This window comes from Symphalangus syndactylus, chromosome 21 (genome assembly GCF_028878055.3).
Source record: "Symphalangus syndactylus isolate Jambi chromosome 21, NHGRI_mSymSyn1-v2.1_pri, whole genome shotgun sequence".
Lineage (NCBI taxonomy): Eukaryota > Metazoa > Chordata > Mammalia > Primates > Hylobatidae > Symphalangus > Symphalangus syndactylus.
Window position 1 is genome coordinate 53,294,247 of NC_072443.2, and position 24,472 is coordinate 53,318,718.

Here is a 24,472-nt window from a genome sequence, read left to right on the forward strand (position 1 = left end):
TTATATAATATAAAGACAATGTATGACGCAAGGAATATGGAAGGAAGCTTATCAAAGCAATGTTTCAACTCATAAGCAATCACATTTACAACAACAAAATTAGGTAAATTGTTTCCTTCAGGTTTTTTGCATTTTTATAGAAAACTGATTCTATGGAGCAGAAAACCTGGATACTGTTCTTTCACCTAGAAGAATGTATAGCTGTGTCTTGAACATCTACAATTGTTGAAACAAGTTTAATGTTATTGGAAAGCCTGTGGTGAGCTTAAGGCAGAAAACAATGTTTAAGGTATTCTAGTCCTATCCTATGGTAAAATGGTTATTTAAATGTGCATTTGCACAGCTGCTTAGCATATGAGTTTTTTAAATTAATAAAACAAGAGTATGCTCCCTAAGACTGTGTATGTTCTTCTAATAAGCTTCTATATCACTAAGATTCTAAAGCGTATTCCTCAGAGCATCCACATGGGGAAGGTTATATTGATCAGTTATTCTGATGCACTCACTATTCCATTGTTAAGTTTATAAAGAAATGCTCAAAAACAAATAGATCAGAAGTAGGATGCTCACTTTCATGGCCATTCATTTTATATGTTTTTTATTTATTTTTGATTTTTTTAGAGATAGGATATCACTCTGTTGCCCAGACCGGACTGCAGTGGCACACTCAATAGCTCCCTGTAACCTCAACTCTTGGCCTCAAGTGATCCTCCTGCCTCAGCTTCCCAAGTAGCTTGGACTACAGGTGCGTGCCACCACATCTGGCTTTTTTTATTAATTTCTTGTAGAGATAGGGGTCTCACTATGTTTCCCAGGCTGGTCCTGAACTCCTGGCTCAAGTGATCCTCCCACATCAGCCTACCAAAGTGCTGGGATTAGGGGCATGAGCCACTGTGTCCAACCATTTGAGAAAAGTGACGCTGAGATGGGAATTTTCTCAGCAAATCTTCAATAAATGCAAGACTATGCATTTTTTTTAAAAAGAAATCAAGTTTTGGGCCAGGCGCAGTGGCCCATGCCTGTAATCCCAACACTTTGGGAGGCTGAGGTGGGCAGATCACCTGAGGTCAGGGGTTCAAGCCCAGCCTGGCCAACATGGCGAAACTCTGTCTCTACTAAAAATACAAAAATTAGTTGGGTGTGGTGGCATGTGCCTGTAATCCCAGCTACTTGGGAGGCTCAGGAAGGAGAATCACTTGAACCCAGTAGGCGGAGGTTGCAGTGAGCCCAGGTTGTGCCACGGCACTCCAGCCTGGGTGACGGAGCAAGACTCTGCCTCAATAAAAAAAAAAAAAGAAAGAAATCAAGTTTTGGTGATTCTTACTATTCAATACTCTTAGATTCATTAGTACAGAAGGGCTTTTACCTTTGTGTTAACAATGAGAAATGGCCGGGCACGGTGGCTCATGCCTATAATCCCAGCACTTTGGGAGGCCAAGGCGGGCAGATCACCTGAGATCAGGAAATCAAGATCAGCCTGGCCAACACAGTGAAACTCCATCTCTACTAAATATACAAAAATTAGCCAAACGTAGTGGCACGCACCTGTAATCCCAGCTTCTTGGGAGGCTGAGGCAGAAGAATCACTTGAACCTGGGAGGTGGAGGTTGCAGTGAGATTGCACCACTGCACTCCAGCCTAGGCAACAGAGCGAGATTCTGTCTCAAAAAAAAAAAAAAAAAAAGCCAATGAGAAAAAAACAGGGCATTATGTAAAAGAGGAAAGAAGAACACCACAACTATAACAAAGAAACTTAAGCTGGTACTCTGTAGGACTACAATCACATCCACAATACTCAAATCTCTGGTACTGAGATTTCACTTTTAATACCCCTGTTCAAGATATTTTATCGAAGAAGCTATAAATTTATTGCTGGTTTATCTTCACTTGCTGGATTTCACAAAACAAATACCCCACCTCCCTCCAAAAAAAGAAAAGGTAGAGACACTAAGGTTGTCTACAGCCATACCACCCTGAACGCGCCCGATCTCGTCTGATCTCGTGAGACACTAAGGTTATTGTTTTTAAGGTGAGATAATTTTAAGCTTAAAAAGATGAGGCATATTTAAGACTTAAATCTAAAATGAAAAACTATAAAAACTTTGAAGATAACCTAGGAAATACCATCTGGACATAGGACCTGGCAAAGACTTCCTAACAAAGATGCCAAAGCAATTGCAACAAAACTAAAAATTAACAAATGGGACGCAATGAAACTAAAGAGCTTCTGCACAACAGAAGAAACTATCAAAAAGTAAACAGCCTACAGAAGGGGAGAAAATACTTGAAAATACTTGCAAACTATACATCCGATAAAGGTCTAATATTCAGAATCTATAAGGAACTTTACAACCCTCATTAAAAAGTGGGCAAAGGACATGAACAGACACTTTTCAAAAGATCACATTCATGCAGCAACAGGCTTATGAAAAAATGCTCAACATCACTAATCATTAGAGAAATGCAAATCTAAACCACAATAAGATACTATCTCACACCAGTCAGAATGTCTATTATTAAAAAGTCAAAAAATAACAGATGCTGGTGAGGTTGTGAAGAAAAGAGAACACTTACACACTGCTGGTGGGAATGTAAATTAGTTCAGCCATTGTGGAAAGCAGTCTGGCGATTTCTCAAATAACTTAGAATTACCATTTAACCCAGCAATCCTATTATGTATATTCCCAAAGGAATATAAATAATTATTCCACAAAGACACATGCACATGTATGTTCACTGCAGCACTATTCACAATAGCAAAGACATGGAATCATCCTAAATGCCCGTCAATGGTAGACTGGATAAAGAAAATGTGGTACATGTACACCACAGAATACTATGCAGCAATAAAAAATAATGAGATCATGTCCTTACGGAGCTGGAGGCCATTATCCTACACAAACTAACACAAGAACAGGAAACCATATACCTCACGTTCTCACTTATAAGAGGAAGTTAAACATTTAGTATGGACACAAAGAAGGGAACAACAGACACCAGAGCCTACTTGAGGGTGGAGAGTGGGAGGAGGGTGAGGATCGAAAAACTACCTATTGGGTACTATGCTTATTACCTGGGTAATGAAATAATTTGTACAACAAACCCCTGCAACATGCAGTTTACCTATTTAACAAACCTACCCATGAACTCCTGAACCTAAAATAAAAGTTAAAAAAAAAAAGATGAAGCTATTTCATTTCTACTGAAGAAGAGATTATTCTTAAGGAAATAGTACTTATATATGTTAGAGGAAATTTAACAATTTGAAAATGTATTTACTAAGTCATCTGTGATAACAAACACTTTAATTGTTCATCCATTCTAAACTTGTCCTTAAGTTCTTTTTCCTTATTTATTTTTTGTATAATAAAGCAGGGTAAGTGATAAAAGTCCATTGTTGGAATAACTATTTATATATTTATTCTCCCAAAGAGTTGAGTTATAGGCTTGCATTTCCTATGTGGAAATGGCTTGACAATCAGAAACCATGAAATTTCTAAAGACATTAGGAGAGGACCTGAGCGTAAGGTTTAGATAAGATGCCAAACAATTTCCCAGTGTACTCCTGAACCAGATCTTCACTCACAGGCTAATTTTCCTGCAGTGTTTTAATTTTAAGTATTTATCCTGTGAATTCCTATTTAAAGTGATAGAATCTTTGTTTCTAATCTTTTCTTTGTGATCTAACATAAGTTGTCATCTCTTTAAAAATAACTCGTTATGTTTGTTGTAAGCCTCATGGTAACCAAAATGCAAAAACCTATAACAGATTCACTAAAAATAAAAAGCAATGAATTAAAACATACGACCAGAGAAAATCACTTAACCACAAAGACAATAGTAAAAAAGGGATGAAAAGAGGAGTTACAAAACAACCAGAATATGCATTAAAATGGCAGTATTAAGCCCTTACTTATCAAAAATAACACCGAATGTAAGTGGACTCCATTCTCCAATTAAAAGGCATAAAGTGGCTGAATGGACAAAGAAATAAGACCCACCTATATGCTGCCTACAAGGAACCCACTTCTCCTACAAAGATACACACAGACTGAAAGTGAAGGGGTGGGGAAAATATAGTCTATGCAACTGGAAAACAAAAAAGAGTAGGAGTAGCTATACTTGTATCAGATAAAATAGATTACAAATCAAAGACTATAGGAAGAGACAAAGTAGATCACTATATAAAGATAAACTGGTCAATTCAGGAAGCCGACGTAACAATTATAAGTATCTATGTACCCAACATCAGAGCTCCCAAGTACATGAGGCAAACATTAGCAGATCAAAAGGGAGACAGACTGATAGACTGTAACACAATACTAGTAGAGAAAGTCAGCACCTCATTCTCAATAATGGACAGATCATCCAGACAGAAAATCAACAAAGAGACACCAAAGTAGACACTATACTTAATAGACCTAACTGACATTTATAGAACACTTCACCCAACTGCTGCAGAATACACATTATTTTCATCACCACAAGGGAACATTCTCCAGAAAAGACCATCTCTTAAACAAATCTCAACAATTAAAAAAAAAAAAGAAATCATATTAACTTTTCTGACCACAATGGAATAAAGCTAGAAATGAGTAACATTCACAGCAACAGAAAAAAACTCTTAAATTTATATGGAACCACAGAAGACATTGAATAGCCAAAGCAATCCTGAGCAAAAAGAACAAAATGGGAGGCATCACACTACTTGACTTCAAAACATACTATAAAGCAATAGTAAACATCTTAGCATGGTACTGGCATAAAAACACACAGACCAATGGAACAGAATGGAAAACCCAGATATAAATCACACATTTATAGCCAACCCATTTTCAACAAAGGCACCAAGAACATACAATGGGGTAAGAACAGTCTCTTTAATAAATGGTGATGGGGAAAATGGACAACCACCTGCAGAAGAATGGAACTACACCCCATCTCTGAACATAAACAAAAATCAAATCAAAATGGATTAAAGACTTAAATCTAAGACTGGAAACTATGAAACTACTAGAAGAAATCATTGGGGAAATGCTATAGGACATTGGTCTGGACAAAGATTTTCAGTGTAAGACCTCAAAAGCACAGGCAACCAAAGCAAAACAGACAAATGGGATCACATCATGCTAAAAAGCTTCTGCACAGCAAAGGAAACAATCAACAAAGTGAAAAGACAATCCACAGAATGGGAGAAATATTTATAAACTATGCATCTGACAAGGGATTAATAACAAGAATACATAAGGAACTCAAAACAACTCAATAGCAAAACAAATTCAATTTTATAATGGGCAAAAGATCTGAATAGGCATTTCTCAAAAGATGGCACACAAATGGCCAACAAGTATATGAAAAAATGCTCAATATCACTAATCATCAGAGAAATGCAAATCAAAACCACAATGAGACATCACATCACCCCAGTTAGAATGGCTTTTATCAAAAAGACAGGGAATAACATGCTGGGGAGGATGTGGAGAAAGGGGATGTATACTGTTGGTAGAAATGTACATTAGTACAGTCACTATGGAAACCTTTACGGAGGTTCCTTTAAAAGTTAAAAATAGAACTACCATATGACCCAGGAATTCTACTACTGGGTATATAGCCAAACGAAAAGAAATCAAGATATCAAACGGACATCTGCATTGCCATGTTTATTTGCAAGCGCTATTCACAATAGCCAAAACAGGAAATCAATGTAACTGCCCATCAGTGGACAAATGAATAAAAAAAATATGGTATACAAACACAATGAAATATTATAAAGCCATAAAGAAGAATGAAATCCTTCCACTTGCAGCAATACGGATGGAAATGGAGCTCATTTTGTTAAGTGAAATAAGCCAAGCAAGATAAATATCACGTGTTCTCACTCATATGTGGGAGCTAAAAAATAGTGGATCTCATGAAAATAAAGAGTAGACTAGTAGTTACCAGAGGCTGGGAAAGGCAAGGGAGAGGGAGGGAAGGAGAGAGGTTGATTAATGGGTACAAATAAACAGGGTCTGATAGAAGAAATAGAAGAAATAAGAGCTAATGTTTGATAGATCAGTAGGGTGATTATAGAAGATAATAATTCCAATGTTTCTAGCATAAAGAAAAGACAAGGCCAGGCATATTGGCTCATGCTTGTAATCCTAACACTTTAGGAGGCTGAGATGGGAGGACTGCTTGAGCCCAGGAGTTTGAGATCAGCCTGGTCAACATACCAAGACCCCATTTCTACAAAAAATAAAAATAAAAAATAAGCCAGGTGTGATGGTGCACACCTGTAGTCCCAGCTACTAGGCAGGGTGAGGCAGGAGGATTGCTTGAGCCAGGAATTTGAGGTGGCAATGAGCTATGACTGCACCACTGCACTCCAACCTGGGTGACAGAGCAACAGTCTGTCTAAAAAGAAAAAAGAAAAGACAAGACAAATATTTAAGGTGATAGATAACCCAATTACATTGATTTGATATTTATAAGTTATATAAATGTATTAAATGATCACATGTACCCCCAAAATATGTAAATTATATATCAATTTTAAAAGATAAAATTTAAATTTAAAAAAAGGCAAGCACATTTGAATCAGGTTTCTGGGGCACAGTGTCAACTGTTATTTAAAACCAAAACAACCTTATTGACCAAAGTAAAAATCTTTGTTTTTCACCCATAAGAGTCGGCTGGGTGTGGTGGCCCATGTCTCTAATCCTAGCATTTCGGGAGGCTGAGGTGGGAGGATCGCTTGAGCCCAGGAGGTCAAGGCTGCAGTGAGCCATGATCAAACTACTGCACTCCAGCCTGGGCAACAAAGAAAGATCCTGTCTCAATCAATTAATAATATCTGTGAACTTTAAGATCATGAAATTACCAAATCAAAAAATCTGACAGAAAAGAATATTTACTATCTTATTATCCAAAGGGAAATAAATTGCTAACAAGAATTTCTTCCTTCTATGCCCTTAGAGACTATCCCACATCTTCATATTTTGATTTTCAGAGTGGCTGAAGTTTCTATTAAGCTGGGAATTTTTTTTTTTCTTTTTTAGATGGAGTCTCACTCTGTCACCCAGACCGGAGTGCAGTGGGGAGATCTCTGCTCACTGCAACCTCCACCTCCTGGATTCAAGTGATTCTCATGCCTCATTCTCCCAAGGAGCTGGAATTACAGGTGTGCACCACCATGCCTAGCTAATTTTTTTTTTGTTTGTTTTTTTGTTTTTGTTTTTGTTTTTTTTTTGAGATGGAGTCTTGGTCTGTCACCCAGGCTGGAGTGCAGTGGCATGATCTCGGCTCACTTCAACCTCCGCCTCCCAAGTTCAAGCAATTCTGCTTTAGCCACTGGAGTAGCTGGGACCACAGACATGTGACACGCCTGGTTAATTTTTGTATTTTTAGTAGAGACGGGGTCTCACCATGTTGGCCAGGCTGGTCTCAAACTCCTGACCTCAGGTGATCCACCCACCTCAGCCTCCCAAAGTGCTGGGATTACAGACGCGAGCCACCGTGCCCGGCCTTTTTTATACTGTTAGTGGAGATGGGGTTTCACCATGTTGGTAAGCTGGTCTCAAACTCCCAACCTCAAGTGATCCACCCACCTCAGCATCCAAAAGTGCTGGGAATTATTTTTTAAGAAAAAATAAATAAATAAATAAAACTTCTTTAAATTTCTGTGATCAGCAGACATCAGTTTTAAAAAAATTTTTAAAGAAAAGTTTTAAAGAAACCTTTTTAAAGAAAAGTTTTAAAGGAAACCTTTTTAAAGAAAAGTTTTAAAGGAAACCTTTTTAAAGAAAAGTTTTAAAGGAAACCTTTTTAAAGAAAAGTTTTAAAGGAAACCTTTTTAAAGAAAAGTTTTAAAGGAAACCTTTTTAAAGAAAAGTTTTAAAGGAAACCTTTTTAAAGAAAAGTTTTAAAGGAAACTTTTTTAAAGAAAAGTTTTAAAGGAAACTTTCTGCAAAACAAATTGAGCACTGATTAAAAAAACAGGTATCTGAAGGGCTAATGACTGAATTCTTCAACATGCCACAATTCTTAATTATTCTGAAGAATATGGCTATACATTAAATAAATAATACTATAAATACAAAGTAAGAAAAATGAGGTGCTGAAGCACATGGTATCAGTGTTGGGAAATGATGTAGGTGACATTTGGTTCATCTCTAACACCAATTTAAAAAGGTAGAAGTTGAGGCTGGTCCAAGTGCAGTAGTGCTTACAACTAATTGATCACAACCAGTTACAGATTTCTTTGTTCCTTCTCCAGGCCAGACAGTTCACCTGACTAGCCTAAGACGAAATGAAATAAAACATAGAATGTGAAAGGTTCTCATTCTTTTTCTTTCTTTCTTTCTTCTTTTGAGACGGAGTCTCACTCTGTCACCCAGGCTGGAGTGCAATGGCCCGATCTCGGCTCACTGCAACCTCCGCCTCCCAGATTCAAGTGATTCTCCTGCCTCAGCCTCCTGAGTAGCTGGGATTACAGGTGTGCACCACCATGCCAGGCTAATTTTTTTATTTTTAGTAGAGACAGGGTTTCACCATATTGGCCAGGCTGGTCTCGAACTCCTGACCTCAGATGATCTGCCCGCCTCGGCCTCCCAAAGTGCTGGGATTACAGGTGTGAAGGGTTCTCATTCTTAAAAGTAAATATATTAGAAATCAGAAGTTCTCTAGAAAAAGTCTTTTTACTAACAGTCTCAAAATGACTAAGCATCTGTATTATTTTACTGCCTGTAAAAATTGCAATTACTCTGAATTAAACTCTACAACTTTTGCCAAATAAAAATTAAAGATGAAAGGTGAGTCAGATAACAAAAAGGAAAAATAATTTCAAACTGGAGTTGTGTTGACCATAAGCATATAGTACTTCAGAATTAGGAAAGGTCTATTCACTACTGTAATCAGATCTGGGCATTGTGTTCTGTTCTGGAGACTAGAATTTAAGTGGAATACTGAAGAACAGGAACACTTAGAGTTGATGGACCAGTATGACTAAGTACTCAAAATTATGATGTGAATGAATAACCTGGGGCTTGCTTCAGCAGCCCATATACTAAAATTGGAATACAAAGAAGATTATCATGGCTTCTGAAGAGGATGACACAAAAACTCGTGAAGCACTCCATATTTTTTATGGACGTTGGGGTCCTTAGTGAATTGTTGAAACCACAAATTTAATGGTGTGTGCCACCAAACCCAGCTAAGAATCTACTTGACGTCAAGTTTCGCAGTGGAACCCAGGGAGGCTACGGATTCATTTAATATCCCAAGGAACCTCAGAATCTCTTACCTAGAAGGTGTTTATGCCATTCCTTAGATGAGCCTTCTCCTTGAACTATCTACTTCAGGCCTTGAAGACGCCTACTAGATTATTCTTGGCAAGACCTACAGTAGCAAAGAGCAGTGGTCAAAAGCATGACTTCTAGAGCTAGAAAGACTTGGTTCTGACATCCACTACAAACTTCTTACCAATTGTGTAAACATGATAGTCATTCCAACTTCATCTTGTTTCTTCACTTATAAAAATAGAGATAGTAATATTTCACAGTACAGTTGTTTGTAGTGAGAATTCACTACTGCATCCCAAACACTTAAAATGCCTGGATCAAAAAAAAAAAAAAAAAAAGAATATCCCAAGGACTAGGGATTATTAGTCTGGAGAAGGGATTATTCAGGAAGAGACACAATGTGAAGGCAATTCATGCCTGCAGAGGCATTACATATTCTGATTGGCCCTAACTGGAGAAATATACGGTACCAGATTCAGATTAATAATTAGATTTGTCTAACAGAGGCACAAGTAGAATAAGCTGCTTTGGGAGATTCTGAGAGGCCAGACAACCGTTTAGGGAGAATGTTAGAGAGCTATAAATGAAATGACTGTAGAAATCTCTCCCAATCTGAGATTTGTGTTAAAGAAAGGCTCAAAAGGAGAAGTGGAACTTTCTTAGGACAATGCTTCAGCACTCTTATCTTACCCTTCCCAGATGGTTATAGCAACTTGGCAGGAAAAAAACAAACAACAGAATTACAGACAATCAATGCTATTAACCACCAGATTACAGGCCAGTAAGACTGCATGGAAGCAAAGATAAATCAGCCAATTACCTCTCACTTCCTACTTTTAAGCACTGTTTGGAGGTTAGTAAGAGGTGGTGACTTCCAGAAATTTCATTGTGGCCTTTTGATAGTACACAAAGAAAGCAGTGGGAAACTTACTTTTTTCTTTCATCTAAGTTTCTACTTTAAGAGTTAATTATGAAGCCTCAAATCTTGCTTCAATTTTAACTAAGACCAACTGTTCAAGTTTTTTTCTTATGTGTTTTAGGAAAATTACTTGGCAGATTACCAACCTTTTGACAGTCTGTATCATCCTAAGATCTATATTCTCTGCCTTTATATTACACTCCCCATACTAAGTACATGATAAAAGCTATCAATATTGAGGCATCTGTGCCGTAGATGTGTAGATGTAGATGTAGATGTGTAGATGTGCAAAGAGCTTAGACTCAGCCATGAACTAGCTCTCTGGTCTTAGACAGGTTTTAAATTTTTCCCTAAGCACTAATTACTTCATTTTTTTTTTAAAGATATTGACCTGCCCCAAAACACTCACATGCAAATTAAACTGCAAAGTATACATGGAAAGGATCTTACATACATTAGACACTCAAATATTTGTTAAGAATGATCTGATATAATGATATGAAAACAAATTCACTTCAACAAAATTCTTGCAAAGAATACTACCAACTACATGGAAAAGATTCCCAATTAAAGTTCATTTTATGAGTTCATTAAAATTCACCATTTCTAGGGCAGGTTTCTTGGTGTCTTAAGGCAGTAAGATAACAGAGGGGTGGTTCTCATTGTCATCACTCTTTCTTACTACAACTCTGCAACATTTTATGTGGTTAATAAGAAACTTTAATTATGGGCCCTATTTTCCATCCCACCCTCAACCTCACAATGCAGAAATAACTCCATGAAGACTATTTAACCAGCCATCTCACTAAATATAAGAGTCCTTGGCCACATGTAGTGGCTCACACCTGTAATCCCAGCACTTTGGGAGGTTAAGGCGGGTAGATAACTTGAGCCCAGGAGTTCAAGACCAGCCTGGGCAGCACCGCAAAACTCCTCTACAAGAAAATACAAAAATTAGCCGGGTGCAGTGGCACTCACCTATGGTCCTAGCTACTTGAAGAGGCTAAGGTGGGTGGTCACTTGAGCCTGGGAGGTCGAGGCTGCAGTTAGCTGTGATCACACCACTACACTCCAGCTTGTGTGACAGAGTGAGACCCTGTCTCAGATATAAATACATATATTTATATATATTTATGAGGACTTATTTTTTAGGCATTGTAAATAACTATTTTGTTATTATTTTGTTTAGACATCTGAGAATCCAGGATGTCACTGCTCATATTTTAATGATGAATGGAATTAAAATAACTTTAGAGAATCATTTCAGTATTTGATATCCATTGTTACCTATCTGAAAATGATGGCAAAAGTTGTTTAAAAGTAATAACATAAGAACCAGGCATGGTGGCGCATGCCTATAGTCCTAGCTACTCAACAGACTGAGGTGGGAAAATCCCTTGAGCCCAGAAGTTCGAGGTTGCAATGAGCCATGATTGCACCACTGCACTCTAGCCTGGGCATTAGAGACCCCAACCCTAACTCAAAAAATACATAATAACATAAGAAACCAGAGGTAGTGATGAAATCAGTCTTTGTCACTGCTCTTAGATTTCCGCCTTCATTCAAACAAGCTGATCTAGCAACCAATCTTTGAAAAAAGGAAAAACTTTCCTTTCCCCTTTTCTTATTTCCTGCTTGAAAGAACTGGTGTTCTTCAATTCTCTGGCATTCTTCAATTCTCTGGCATGCTCAACCAGGTAAAGAGGCAAGAATGCTGAACACAGAACAAGAGGGAACCCAGGGATCCGGTCCTGGCATCACTTATAATTAACTGTATAACTTCAGGCAGGTTTTTAACATCTCTGGACCTGTAAAATCAGGAGTTTGATTAGAATTAATCAAAGTAGCTTAATAGGCCTAACAGTCTATGAGTCTGATAGTCACTTGGCAGCAGCCAGTGATCTACTGACTAGAAATCATTTGTGGTGCAAGGGACTCATTTTGCAACTCAAGACTTTTGAATTCTTAGCTTCCTCATTATTACAGTTTTGAAATTTGAGTCAGGGTTTCTTATCCCAGTAAGATGTTACTATGACAAAATAAAAAGATTTGCCATAACTTTAATTTTTAAAATAAAACATTTTAGGCCAGCACAGTGGCTCAGGCCTGTAATCTCAGCACTTTGAGAGGCTGAGGCGGATGGATCATTTGAGGTCAGGAGTTCGAGACCAGCCTGACAAACATGGTGAAACCCCATCTCTACTAAAAATATAAAAATTAGCCAGGTGTGGTGATGTGTGCCTGTAATCTCAGCTACTCGGGAGGCTGTGGCAGGAGAATCACTTGAACCCAGAAGGTGGAGGTTAAAGTGAGCCGAGATCACGCCACTGCACTCCAGCCTGGGCAACAAGAGCGAAATTCCGTCTCAAACAAAACAAAACAAAACAAAAATAACATTTTATATATTTAAAATTTTGTTTAGGAACATATTCTCAAAGTCGATGTATACACAAAGTGAAAGACACCTATTAACGCATAATGTATATTAATTGTGACCCTGAAGTACAAAAGTTCAAAAATAAAATCTAGCCTGCTCACATTGACCAACAGGATCACAGGCTATGATAACATCAAAATAAGTCAATTTCTAACAAACACTGACTTAGTTCAACATTGTGCTAACTTGCCAAAGTTGCCTTTCTTGAGAAAAAATGCTGTACTGAGACCCCTGAAAAACAAACAAACAAACAAAAAAACAGTCTGCTCTAGTAATTACCTTACACAAAACACAATCTTGGCCTATCCCTCTATCTATCTATGACTCTTTGGAAGCAAGACCTTATATTAGCGTTCTGGATAAACCAAAGAGTAGTGGACTATGGATACTAAAATTCTCCTCCTCTACTCCTAAGATTCAAAGCTATTGATAAAGTACCCAAATCTCTGATGAATAAAAGGGGAAAGCAGAAATTAGGTCACATACTATATGCCTTTAGGAGTCTGATTACCCTAAAGCCTGTGACCATTTTGTTGTATAAAGGAAAAAGAGGTTAAAGAGCGAACTCTGCTTTCCATTATGTTGAGCTTTCATCATAAAAGGCTCTGAACAGAAAGAAAGTAACTCAGACTTAAAAAAACAAACAAACGAACTTTGGCTGGGCGCGGTGGCTCATGCCTGTAATCTGAGCACTTTGGGAGGCTGAGGCAGGTGGATCACTTGAGGTCAGTAGTTTGAGACCAGCGTGGCCAAAATGGTAAAACCCTGTCTCTACTAAAAATACAAAAATTAGCTGGGTATGGTGGTGCACGCCTGAAATCCCAGCTATTCTGGAGACTGAGGCAGGAGAATCGCTTGAACCTGGGAGGTGGAGGTTGCAGTGGGCAGAGATCATGCCGCTGCACTCCAGCCTGGGTGACAGAGCGTGACTCTGTGTCAAAAAAAAAACCAACCAAACAAACAAAAACAAACTTTAAGAAGCATCCCTATGATATTACACTTTGCATAACAAATTTACCAAGGTTAGGAACAGTTAGCTTATCTGTACCTTCACTTCTACTCTTACAAGAACTATATTTGATGCCCACATGAGATCATTGAGGATAATCAAAATATCTTTGGGGCCAATGAATACATATTTATATTAAAGGAAACTCAGTATTGGGGGAAAGGACGTAGCCATAAACATTCTGGCCTTCAGAGGTAGGGTCAATAAACCTGTAAGTTACTTGCTTTGGCAATCAAGTTTTGCTATGTAAAGTATCTTTAAGGGAGAACAATTAGAAAGCCAAAATACATCTTCATCTCTAACTTATGCCCACTTTTCCAGTTCCATATTATTAAAGGCCTATAAGACATTCTCTTTACAGTAGGTGTCAGCCACCCAACTGAAACTAAATGGTTTTCCTTAAAAAATACAATTTTTCAACTGTTTAGTGGAAATGGACAATATTTTCTGATTCTCCCAAGCAAACTTCAGATTTTAAAATTTTTTATTCTAACATTGTTATCAAATCCTACCTGTTCTTCTATTGTCCATTCCACTTCCACAGCTATCAATTCAGCTCAATATTTATAAGAGCACTATCACTATTTAATAGTCACTGTGCTCAAGCTAGCCTATATCCTAATGACTTCCTGTACTAATTAAATTATCACCCCGGGGTTAATCAATGTCCTGTCAGGCATCCATCCCCTCACTTCCACCTACCAATCCTCGCCTAGGACACCACCTGGTGGTCAACAACATGAATTATCCTTTTCCCCACTTCATTTCTTCCCCACTGGGAGAACAGTACACCTGCCTTACTAGTTTTGCTTATAGTTCAACTAATTCAAACTTAGAAATCTTTTTATTTGAACACATACATCTCCCTCAAACTTCTTCCACTTTTCTCTATCTTTCAGGTACAGCCAGGCATTACAAAAATTTCCCTTTCCTTCTGCCCATACTATAAGTGATCCAAAAAGCTTCCCTCATTGCAGCCTAATATACACTGCTTTTCCTAAATCTGGCTATAAATAAGAAAATGATATAGTGAGCTCTGAAGTGATATTAACCTTAATAGAGAACCTGAATCCATAACTTCCAAACTTTCCCTTTAGAAGCTCCAAAGTTTACATCTATCTTTTTTGGTGAGGGGGTGGCAGGGGGTTGAGACAGGGTCTCGCTTTGTTTCCCAGCCTGGAGTGCAGCAATAAAAAGGAACAAACTATCGACACATTCAACAACAGTTGAATCAACAGTTGAAAAGTATTACACTAAATGAAAGAAGTCAAACACAAAAGACTGCATGATCTAATTTTTAAGGAAATTCTAGAAAAGGCAAAACTATAGCAATAGAAAGCAGATCAGCGGCTACCAGAGGCCACGGGTTGGGTAAGAGGGACTGACTGCAGCCAAGGGGCATGAGAAATCATTATTTGGGGGTAATGGGAATGTTCTATATAATGACTGTGTTATTATAAAACTACACATTTTTCAAAACTAGTCAAGATGTACACTTAAAACTGGTGGATTTTATTGTTAAGTATCTGCTAGTAAGGTTGACAAAGCATTAAAGAAACAATGTTACGAAAAAAGTTCTCACTTAGCCCTCTTTCTCTTGAAGTTTTCCAATAAAATCTGCTTTACTTACACTTTTTCTTTTTAACATAAAAGTCTATAATCCCAGAATCACTAGCAGTAAATTCTTTAATGTTCTCTGATAAAGGCTAAAGATTAAGACAAGGTACATAGCTGCACTGTCGATCTTTACTGCCAACTAGTTTGGGTAATAATCAGTGACCAAATATTCTTTTTATTTCAAAGATAACTAATATAGGCTGGACACGGTGGCTCACGCCTATAATCTCAGCACTTTGGAAGGCTGAGGTGGATGGATCACTTGAACTCAGGAGTTTGAGACCAGCATGGGCAACACAGCAAAATCTCCTCTCTACAAAAAAAAAAAAAAAAAAAAAAAAAAAAAAAATTGGCCAGACATGCTGGCATGTGCCTGTAGTCCCAGCTACTCATGAGGCTGAGGTGGGATGATCACCTGAGTCTGGGGAGGTTAAGGCTGCAGCGAGCCATGATCGCACCACTGCACCCCAGCCTAGGTGACAGAGTAAGACCCTGTCTCCAAAAAAAATAAAATGAATATACACATAAATATATGGTACTTTTCCTCATTTAAATTTTTTAAATTTTAATTCACATCATTATTTTGACAGGTTTAAAGTGATTTACTGTCCATTATCTATATGTTTTAAATATCATATTTAGGTAGGAAAGGTTTAAAGTTCTAGACTCAATATTTATATTTCCAGGTAACTTAATAGCCAATAAAAAAAAAACCTTAGGAAAAGTTTAAGGTTCTAGACTCTGTATTTATATTTCCAGGTAACTTAATATCCAATAAAAAAAAACCTTAGGAAAAGTTTAAGGTTCTAGACTCATTATTTATATTTCCAGGTAACTTAATATCCAATAAAAAAAAAAAAACTAACTGTGCCACAAGCAGACACAGAATGAAAATGATCAAATAAAAACCTTAAGGAATACACAAAAGTAATGCTGAAAGATAGTTGAATGGTAACTTACAAGGCAGACTTAGCCCACAAATGTGTTCAGTGTGGCTGGCCTATCTGTTAAAAATCAAGAGATTTCTCATCTAGATTTCCAGTTTCTCTTGAAAAAAATCAGAAGCTCTGGCAAGACTGTGCCCACAGTACTAAATTTCAACCATCAGCTAAAGCTAAGACATTGTCCCTGTTAAACAAAGCAGGAACTCCTCAGTTTGTCCAAGCTCCGTAACACTTAAGTTCATTCATTGTCACTACCCGCATGGCTACGCGTACCTGAGTTTTCAAACCCTAGCAGGACTATTTCTTCTATGTGCCTCAACTAACCATAACTGAGTTATATGGAAAAAGTTTATCCTAGATTTAATACGCCTGGTTTTGGGTAAACCCAAAACAATCTGTTTATTAATAGTACACTATAATAATGTATATGCTGTACTGTGGCATGCAAAATGTATAATGAATGCTGCTGATGTACTACAAAGTATATGAAAATTACAACCAACTTAGTGTACTTCCATGGTAAGCACAGACAAACTCAGATTCTAGAACTTTATTCACTACATTCATTAATGTAAGAAAGCCATTTCCATGTGCAAAATCAAAACAGTAAGAAACAAAGCATCTTAACTGCTCTACCATAAAACTGACCCTTTTAAATATACAGAAAGAATACATGAAATATACTTAAGGTTTTAACGAAAGGATAAAATAAAATATAGCAATATGTTAGGAAGGAAATAGGAATATAATTCTAAGCATTCATTCATTAGCTATAATTATTATTTACCCATTTGAAAAGGGGAAAAATGCTTTTACCACAACTTAAGGTATTTGCTGAGATACCTTTTTAGTTACCAAAGGAAAGTCTGGAGAGTCCTTGGTATGAAAAACAGTAAGTTAACAGAAAAACAAAATGTAACAAACTTACCCGCTCCACAGTTCCCTCCTCTCCCGGTAGACATGCAGCAGCAGCAGCAGCAGCAGCACAAGCTATTTCCATCATAGCAGAGCTGGTAGGGGCATCAGTTGTGGATGAAGACCTGGGTCGGCCTGACTGCATAACAGCTGTCATCTCCTGACCAGACTTCCTGTTGATTTGGGGACTTCCCTTTGGGGCCTCTGGCTTGCCCCGCCTACTATGCAAGCTTGTCCCTCTCTTCATCTTGGGTGGCACTCGAATCTGCTGCAGGACACGATTCAGAGCTGTGGGGTGGGTGGGGACACCATCAATCTCAGCACATGAGTTCTGGCTTTCCAGATCCATTTCAGGTTCTGGATCTGCCTGAATTTGCTGCACATCATGTGGAGACACTGACGACCTCCTGCGCTGGTGCTGGAAGAGATGCTTCAAGCCTTGGCCAATCACGTTAATGTTCTCCAAAGCATTGTGGGTCATTTTAGACAATTTTTGTTCTGATTCTGTCTGCTTTCTGGCCTCTGCATCTTGGGATTTGCCTCCAGGATCAGGGTCCTCAAATAACTGTTCACTGCCCGAAGGCTCCATCAGTAGACTTAATATACTTATTTGCAAACTCAAAAAAATTTTTTAAACACACCGAGAGTGTCAAATTAGGTAGGCATTTGCTTCAACAGTGACTACGCATGCAGCTGTGAGACGAAGGCTTCATGCCTATCTAATGTTAAAACAAACAAACAAACAAAAAAAAACAAAAACCTTATATTATAAATCCATGCAGAAACTCCAGTGTTAAAACAAAGAAAAACATGCTACTGGCCAACAAATAGGCACTATCATTAAGCAATCTTTAATCAGAAGATTAAAAGACAGTTTTCTAGATAGTGGGTAATGATTATTTTTTAGAATGAGAGAAAAAGCCCAGAACAAGTCCATAGGAAATTAAAACAATGTTCAAAAACAAAAATCCCTAAAAGATTCAATATATACAGAATTAGATATTAGAGGAGCCATCTTGGAATGGACACTATAATGGTAGTTGACAGAACAGCCATTGCTTGGGAAATCAAGAGAACAGACCATCAAATAGGTTTACTGTAGCTGAGGCAATTTAATCCCTCTCATTCATAACCACGGTTAATTATTCACAGGCCGAAACTCAGTATAATCAAAGAACAACAGTGAGAAATGGATATCCCAATCTAACTATATGTGGATTTTAATGGAAAACAGAATCTGTGTTACCATTCATATTCATCAAGTTCACTGGTAACTAGAGATGACAGGTTTGCTCTTTTGAGAAGAGAATGGAAATAAAAATCCTGTAAATTGAATTCTCTGCTGAAGCACAAATGACCTTTCTGGCACCATATGAGTGAATGGTTCAGACAGAATCAGAATCAGAGACCAGAGCTTTGCTCAGTACCAGCTATCAAGAAAGGAGATTCAAAGAAATCCCTTTCTCTATAGTGTCATCCCTGACAGAAGCTTCCCATATATCCATACAAACTCAAAAGCAAAGTAACTGGGTACGATAGAAAAGTAGAGAAAAAGGAAGGTCAAACAGCAACCATATACCAGTATTAAATGCAAGAAATTAAAAGGAAGCTGAAACTAAGAGATGTAAAATCAACGCAACTGCCATGGTTACTAAAATCACATGCAAAAAAAAAAAAAAAAAGGAGGGGGGATGGGAGATGGTGAGATTTTTCCTAATAGAAAGTGTTTATTTTTGTACTGCATTTGTGCAAATATATAAGACAAAATTATAAACATGCACAGAAGCTGCTAGAGGATGCAAAATATGATGTAGGAGGTTATTTCCATGTTTTTCTTCAACTTTTTGTTTAAAGAACTTTAAAACTCCCTACATTACCAAGTACTTTCAACAATTTAAGCCACTACCAATGAAGCACCATGGTGCTCCTGTTCTGGGAATATGCGGACTTGCTGCCACCAAGTGGCAATCTAGAATGCCATAAATTAGCTGAATAAAAGAGTTCCCTGTGAACTCAAGGCTACTAGAGTTTAGTGGAATGGGAATGCAAACTCACTAAAGTTTTGTTCCTGATGACTACTCTCAGAAGACTTTTTTCAAATATTATATGGGCACTGTCATTGTGGCTCCACTGTCCATATTCTTTCATGCCTGTGATTCCATTGCCTAACCTCTTCATAACTGAGGAGCATAAACAGGGAGACAGGGATAAAGACATTTGTCTCTCTCTAGTACCTTCCTACTTTCTAAATGCCACAAATTTGTTTGTTCCTAAACTAGGCAAATTAATAACAACCATGAGAATGGAAGTTTCATTGCCTTTCACCCAAATTCTTTGTGGCTCCACTGAAGTCTAGCCATCCCACTGTGGCCTGTTACCCTTTTCCTGATTGTGCATTGCTTTTGTTCATCTCTTTCCCTTTGGGAGAGCCAAGAAAGAAACTCTTGCCCTTATTAGATCAATGACTGTCCTGGCCTCTAGTGTGGTTTTCTGGGGCTCCTTGTGGGCAAAAATTTTGCAATAGTGTATATATTTAATTATCCCCTTCTAACCAAACATGAAATAAACACATAATACAATGTTACTCTGATTTTTTTAAATAATAGTAATTATCTCACCATTCCTCATGAGTTTGTCTTGCTGGCTAATAGTTACTGAAAGAATTGAGTTCCTCAGAGGAAAAGGGCTAATGTAACCAAAATAATCCCCTATCTGTGTATATCAACTCATCTCTTCTTGCACTGGGCTACTTAGATCCTGAGAAGATGGGAGGGTGTGAAAGCAGCAGAACAGTACTGAAAAAGTAGTTTACTTTTTCCTCTATTTGCACATTATTAGCTAATACAACTGATTTTTGTTGTTGTTGTTGGAAGTAAAATGTATAAAATATGTTTATCCCATGAGATTAAAAGACAGCAAGAATAAAGGAATGATGTCAAGGTTAGCTGAGGATCATTCTACTTGTCTCATATGCAAAGGTACTAGGAATTTATTACTCAGCAAATCTACTTATTTGGGCACTATTATAAACTAATCAACTGGCCATCTGGTTGCTGCCTATTTAAAAAATAGAGAATGTGGTACATTCTGAATGTCAGTAAATTCATTTGAGATTTCACAAGCATTTGTAAAACAATTTATTTTTGTTTTTGTTTTTCTGAGACGGAGTGTTGCTCTTTCACCCAGGCTGGAGCGCAGTGGCACAATCTCGGCTCACTGCAGCCTCTGCCTCCTGGGTTCAGGCAATTCTCCTGCCTCAGCCTCCAGAGTAGCTGGGATTACAGGCGCGTGCCACCATGCACAGCTAATTTTTGTATTTTTAGAGAGATACGGTTTCACCATGTTGGCCAGGCTGGTCTCAAATTCCTGACCTCAAGTGATCCAACTGCCTCAGCCTCCCATAGTGCTGAGATTACAGGTGTGAGCCACTGCACCCGGCCAAATCATTTATTTTCAAATAATTCAAAATGATGATTGTTTACAAGGAAATGTTAGCATTTCCTGGGAAAAGCTGGCAGTAAGGTGTTAATTTCCATTCCAAGACTATCTTCGCAGCTGCAAAGAATAAGCAACAAAACAGTAATAAATTCTTGGATTTTCAAAGGCAAAACTTACCTTAATCATACCAGCACACAGCCTCACTTAGCATGTAGCCCTAAAGAAACCTAAATTGAGCTTTAAACATCAAGTTTTAAGGTAATAATGTTGAAAAACAATCTACCGTACTGATTATAAAATGTAATATGGTACTTACACTTGTAGCTATCATCTGCATAATAGCAGCACTAACAAACTAGTTAAGGTTTTGAAGGCTGCTAAAATTTTCTGCAGGCCAATAGAAAATCTTTAAAGCTACCAAGGTCAAATGCTGTGGTAAAAATACCAACAATAGTGATGCTGCAATAATTAACTCTATAAAATTGCTGACAGTAAGAATGCAAGCACAAAAGAAATTCAATAATCTCAAAGTTGTATAGGGATACCCTTCTTTTCTTCTGTATGTCTTACAGAAGCTCAAACGAATATGAATAATAACTGTTGCTCAGTTTATAAAACTCCCCAATTAACTATTTATTTATTTAGAGACAGGGTCTCCCCCTGCCACCTAGGCTGGAGTGCAGTGGCACAATCTCAGCTCACTGCAACCTCTGCCTTCTGGGTTCAAGCAATTCTCCTGCCTCTGCCTCTCAAGTAGCTGGGATTACAGGCGCCCACCACCACACCTGGCTAATTTTTGTATTTTTAGTAAAAACATGGGGTTTCACCATGTTGACCAGGCTGGTCTCGAACTCCTGACCTCAAGTGACCCACCCTCCTCAGCCTCCCAAAGTGCTAGGATTAAGGGCATGAGTCACCGCGCCCCACCCAATTAACTAATTTTAGATCCCTGGTTTAACACAAATGAGTTTAACTGCATAAGCCTATCAAATGCTTTTTGGTAAGAAGGAAATGCTGGCTACTCTTTATTCACTCAGCTTCTCTGAAAAGTAAAGTTATTATAAGTAAACCAGACAGAGAAAGAGAAAAAGGAGCAAAAGGACACAGGAAAAAGGGGAGAGGTCAAAGGAGTGAAAGGGGAGAGGCAGAAGGAGCAAACGGTGAGAAAGGGGGACAAAAAACGCAGCCACCTACCAACCAGGCATTTCAAATAATTTGGTAAGTTCTCAGAACTTTCAACAATTAACTTTTCTAGCACAATTTTACTGAAGACCTAATATGCCATTAGCTCACACTCAGAAAACAAGTTGTTCTAAATTAGTATCAGAAATAAGTGAAAAAATTATGTTTTTAAAATCCATCAAGGAGGATTTTAAAAAAAAGGATCCATTTAGGAGGGTGCTCCACAAAATCATAGCAAATTATATACAAATTGCCTTGTCTTTTTTTCCCTTAAGTTTTTCTTTCCAATTTTTTAGTTTTTTGATAAATATGGTGACCAAAGCTTTTTGGTTTGGACATGAACCAAGTTAAATTTCACTGACTACAACAAAGCGTTGGATACTTGCCTTCATCACTCTTCCTTAAGCACTTCTAAGGTGTACAATCCTTTTAGGAAAAGCTGAAAAGCAAACATTAAGAATTACAAGGTGAGAAACTTAGATGGGGAAACTTACCTTTTATAGATATGCAGAAAACAACTGAAAGTATATCCAACAAAGTGTTAATAGCCCTCATCTCTCACTGGTAGAAGTAGGGTTTTTTTCTAGTACTTTACAGTATTTTCTAATTTTTTGAAAGTATAATCAAGAATAATTATAATTAAGAAAGAAAGTATGCTGGAAAAAATATTAACTTAGCACTTAAAAAAGATAAAGTGGCAAATATTTTAAGAAGCAATAAATATTTTAACACTATCATACTGAATAAGAAATGGATATTCCATTAATTCTAATCTTAAAGTAACATGAAATATAAAACAGGTACATGAAAACACCACAATTTTATAAGTAAATTTTTTTTTTCAAGTAGTTTCCTATTCTGTATCTGCCATTCTCTATTCAAAGGCAATTCTAAAAATCCTATCTTAGGCCAGGCATGATGGCTCATGCCTGTAATCCCAGCACTCCGAGGCAGGATCATCTGAGCCCAGGAATTTGAGATCAGCCTGGGCAACAGTGACACCCCATCTCTAAAACAATTTTTAAAGATTAGCCAGGCATGGTAGTGCACAGCTGTAGTCCCAGCTACTTGGGAGATTGAGGCAAGAGGATGTCTTGAGCCCAGGAGCTGGAGGTTACAGTGAGCTATGGCTGCACCACTGCCCTCTAGCCTGGGAGCAAAAGCCAGACCCTGTCTCAATTTTAAAACAACAACAACAAGAAGAACAAAACATATCTTGGCAATGCGGAGTGACTCACACCTGTAATCCCAGCACTTTGGGAGGCCAAGGCAAGAAGGCTCATTTGAGGCCAAGAGTTCAAAGACCAGCTTGGGCAACACAGCAAGACCCCATGTCTCTACCAAAAAAAAAAAGGTTTTATTATTTCTATTTATTTTTATTTTTTGGCTAACCTTCCGTATTCACTAAATTTTTTTAAATTACAAACCAGAGCCACCATGTACAACTGGGAAATGGAAGCACCAAAATTAAATTTTTCCTGGAAAACTTGCTTCTGACAGGTATTACCAGAGAAGCAATTTAATTAGACAAGTATTTTTGAGACATCTGCCATGTACCTAGCATTATACAGACCAAATAAAGCATATGACCCTGCCCTCAAGGAATTAATCTAGGACAGAAAATAAGATGTCCATACATGAAACATACAGAAAACAGCACAAAACTACACAAGTGGTGAAGTGTGTAAGAAAGACTGCAATTACCATTAGAAGTCAAGAAGATCAGTTAGAATTGGATTTGTTTGGGAAAGCCTGATGAAAAAAGCGGCAGCTTTTACTGAGCTCTGAAAGATGAGAAGATGGATGAATAAGCAGAAAGATGTGGGCCAATACCTTCAGCCAGCAGGCAGTAAACACAGTATGTTTGGGCATACTGTAAAGAGGTCAGATGGACCATACTGGTGGATACACATTTCTGAATAGGGGAAATAATATTAAATGGGTAAGGCTGGGAAGTTAAAGAGGGCTTCAAATGTTAGGTAATTATTGAGTATTTATATTAAATTGCATTAAACTGCACTTAGGTGAATATTATCTCTAATCCTCACAACAACCCACAAGATAAGGGGGTTGTTGAAACCAACCAATTTACAGTTGAAAAACCTAAGGCCAAAACAGGCCTACTGACTAAAATTTTGACTTGATATAACAGAAAATAAAGAGCCACTATAGGATTTCCAGGATATAAGACATATTTTAGGCCTAATGATCATGTAAGATGCATGAGAGGAGGGAAAGATGATAATCAGAGAAATTAGGTAAGGAACTTATAATAATTTAGAAAAAGACGAAAAGGAAGAGCTGAGCCCATTGGTATGGCTGGGAATGGGTCATGAAAAAGTAAATGGAAAGGAATGAGCACACAAAGTACTGAAGAGTCAACAGGAATTCCTCATACCATTGTGACAGACGCTTAAAAAGCATCTGATAAAACGAGTATTTATAGTTTTCAGCTGGAAATGTATTAAGAGTACAATCATCCAATTCATCCTCCTGCATCTTATTTCAACAATTAAATGTCATCCATACTTCATTTAGCCCCAGAGAAATTTATTGCCTTTTAGCAAATCCTATGGGCTCCCTCTAGACGGTTGTGAGAGCTATTTCCTTGCATCCAGCCTTGGTAAGATGTCCCTTATGCCTTTAGACCTGCTTAAATATTTCTCTACTGTCTCACTACCCTGGCCGAAGATGTTACAACTATGAAATTTCAGTTTTCCTTTCTTTTGC

The 24,472-nt window shown here is 37.7% G+C and overlaps 1 protein-coding gene and 1 non-coding gene across 13 annotated transcripts in view; one reads left to right on the top strand and one right to left on the bottom strand.

Moving 5' to 3' along the window:
- The window catches only part of TMCC1 (transmembrane and coiled-coil domain family 1), a 239,680-nt gene that overhangs the window by 156,431 nt on the left and 58,777 nt on the right, over nucleotides 1–24,472 (bottom strand). For 3 of the 12 annotated variants that reach the window (XM_055259140.2, XM_055259139.2, XM_055259136.2), the window contains 2 exons: nucleotides 22,129–22,181; nucleotides 17,136–17,410 (listed from right to left, as the gene is read on the bottom strand). The exons of 4 other annotated variants lie outside the window; for them this stretch is intronic. In XM_055259140.2, the coding sequence (XP_055115115.2) occupies nucleotides 17,136–17,369 (234 nt within the window). In that variant the 5' untranslated portion in view covers nucleotides 17,370–17,410; nucleotides 22,129–22,181. Of the gene's footprint in view, nucleotides 1–17,135; nucleotides 17,839–22,128; nucleotides 22,182–22,982; nucleotides 23,080–24,472 lie in introns of those variants that run through there. 5 more of the 12 variants (XM_055259138.2, XM_055259137.2, XM_063630213.1 and 2 more) reach the window with 4 other exon arrangements.
- On the top strand, nucleotides 9,023–9,125 carry LOC129471815 (U6 spliceosomal RNA). The gene has a single exon (XR_008653762.1). It is a non-coding gene; the product is annotated as a U6 spliceosomal RNA (small nuclear RNA).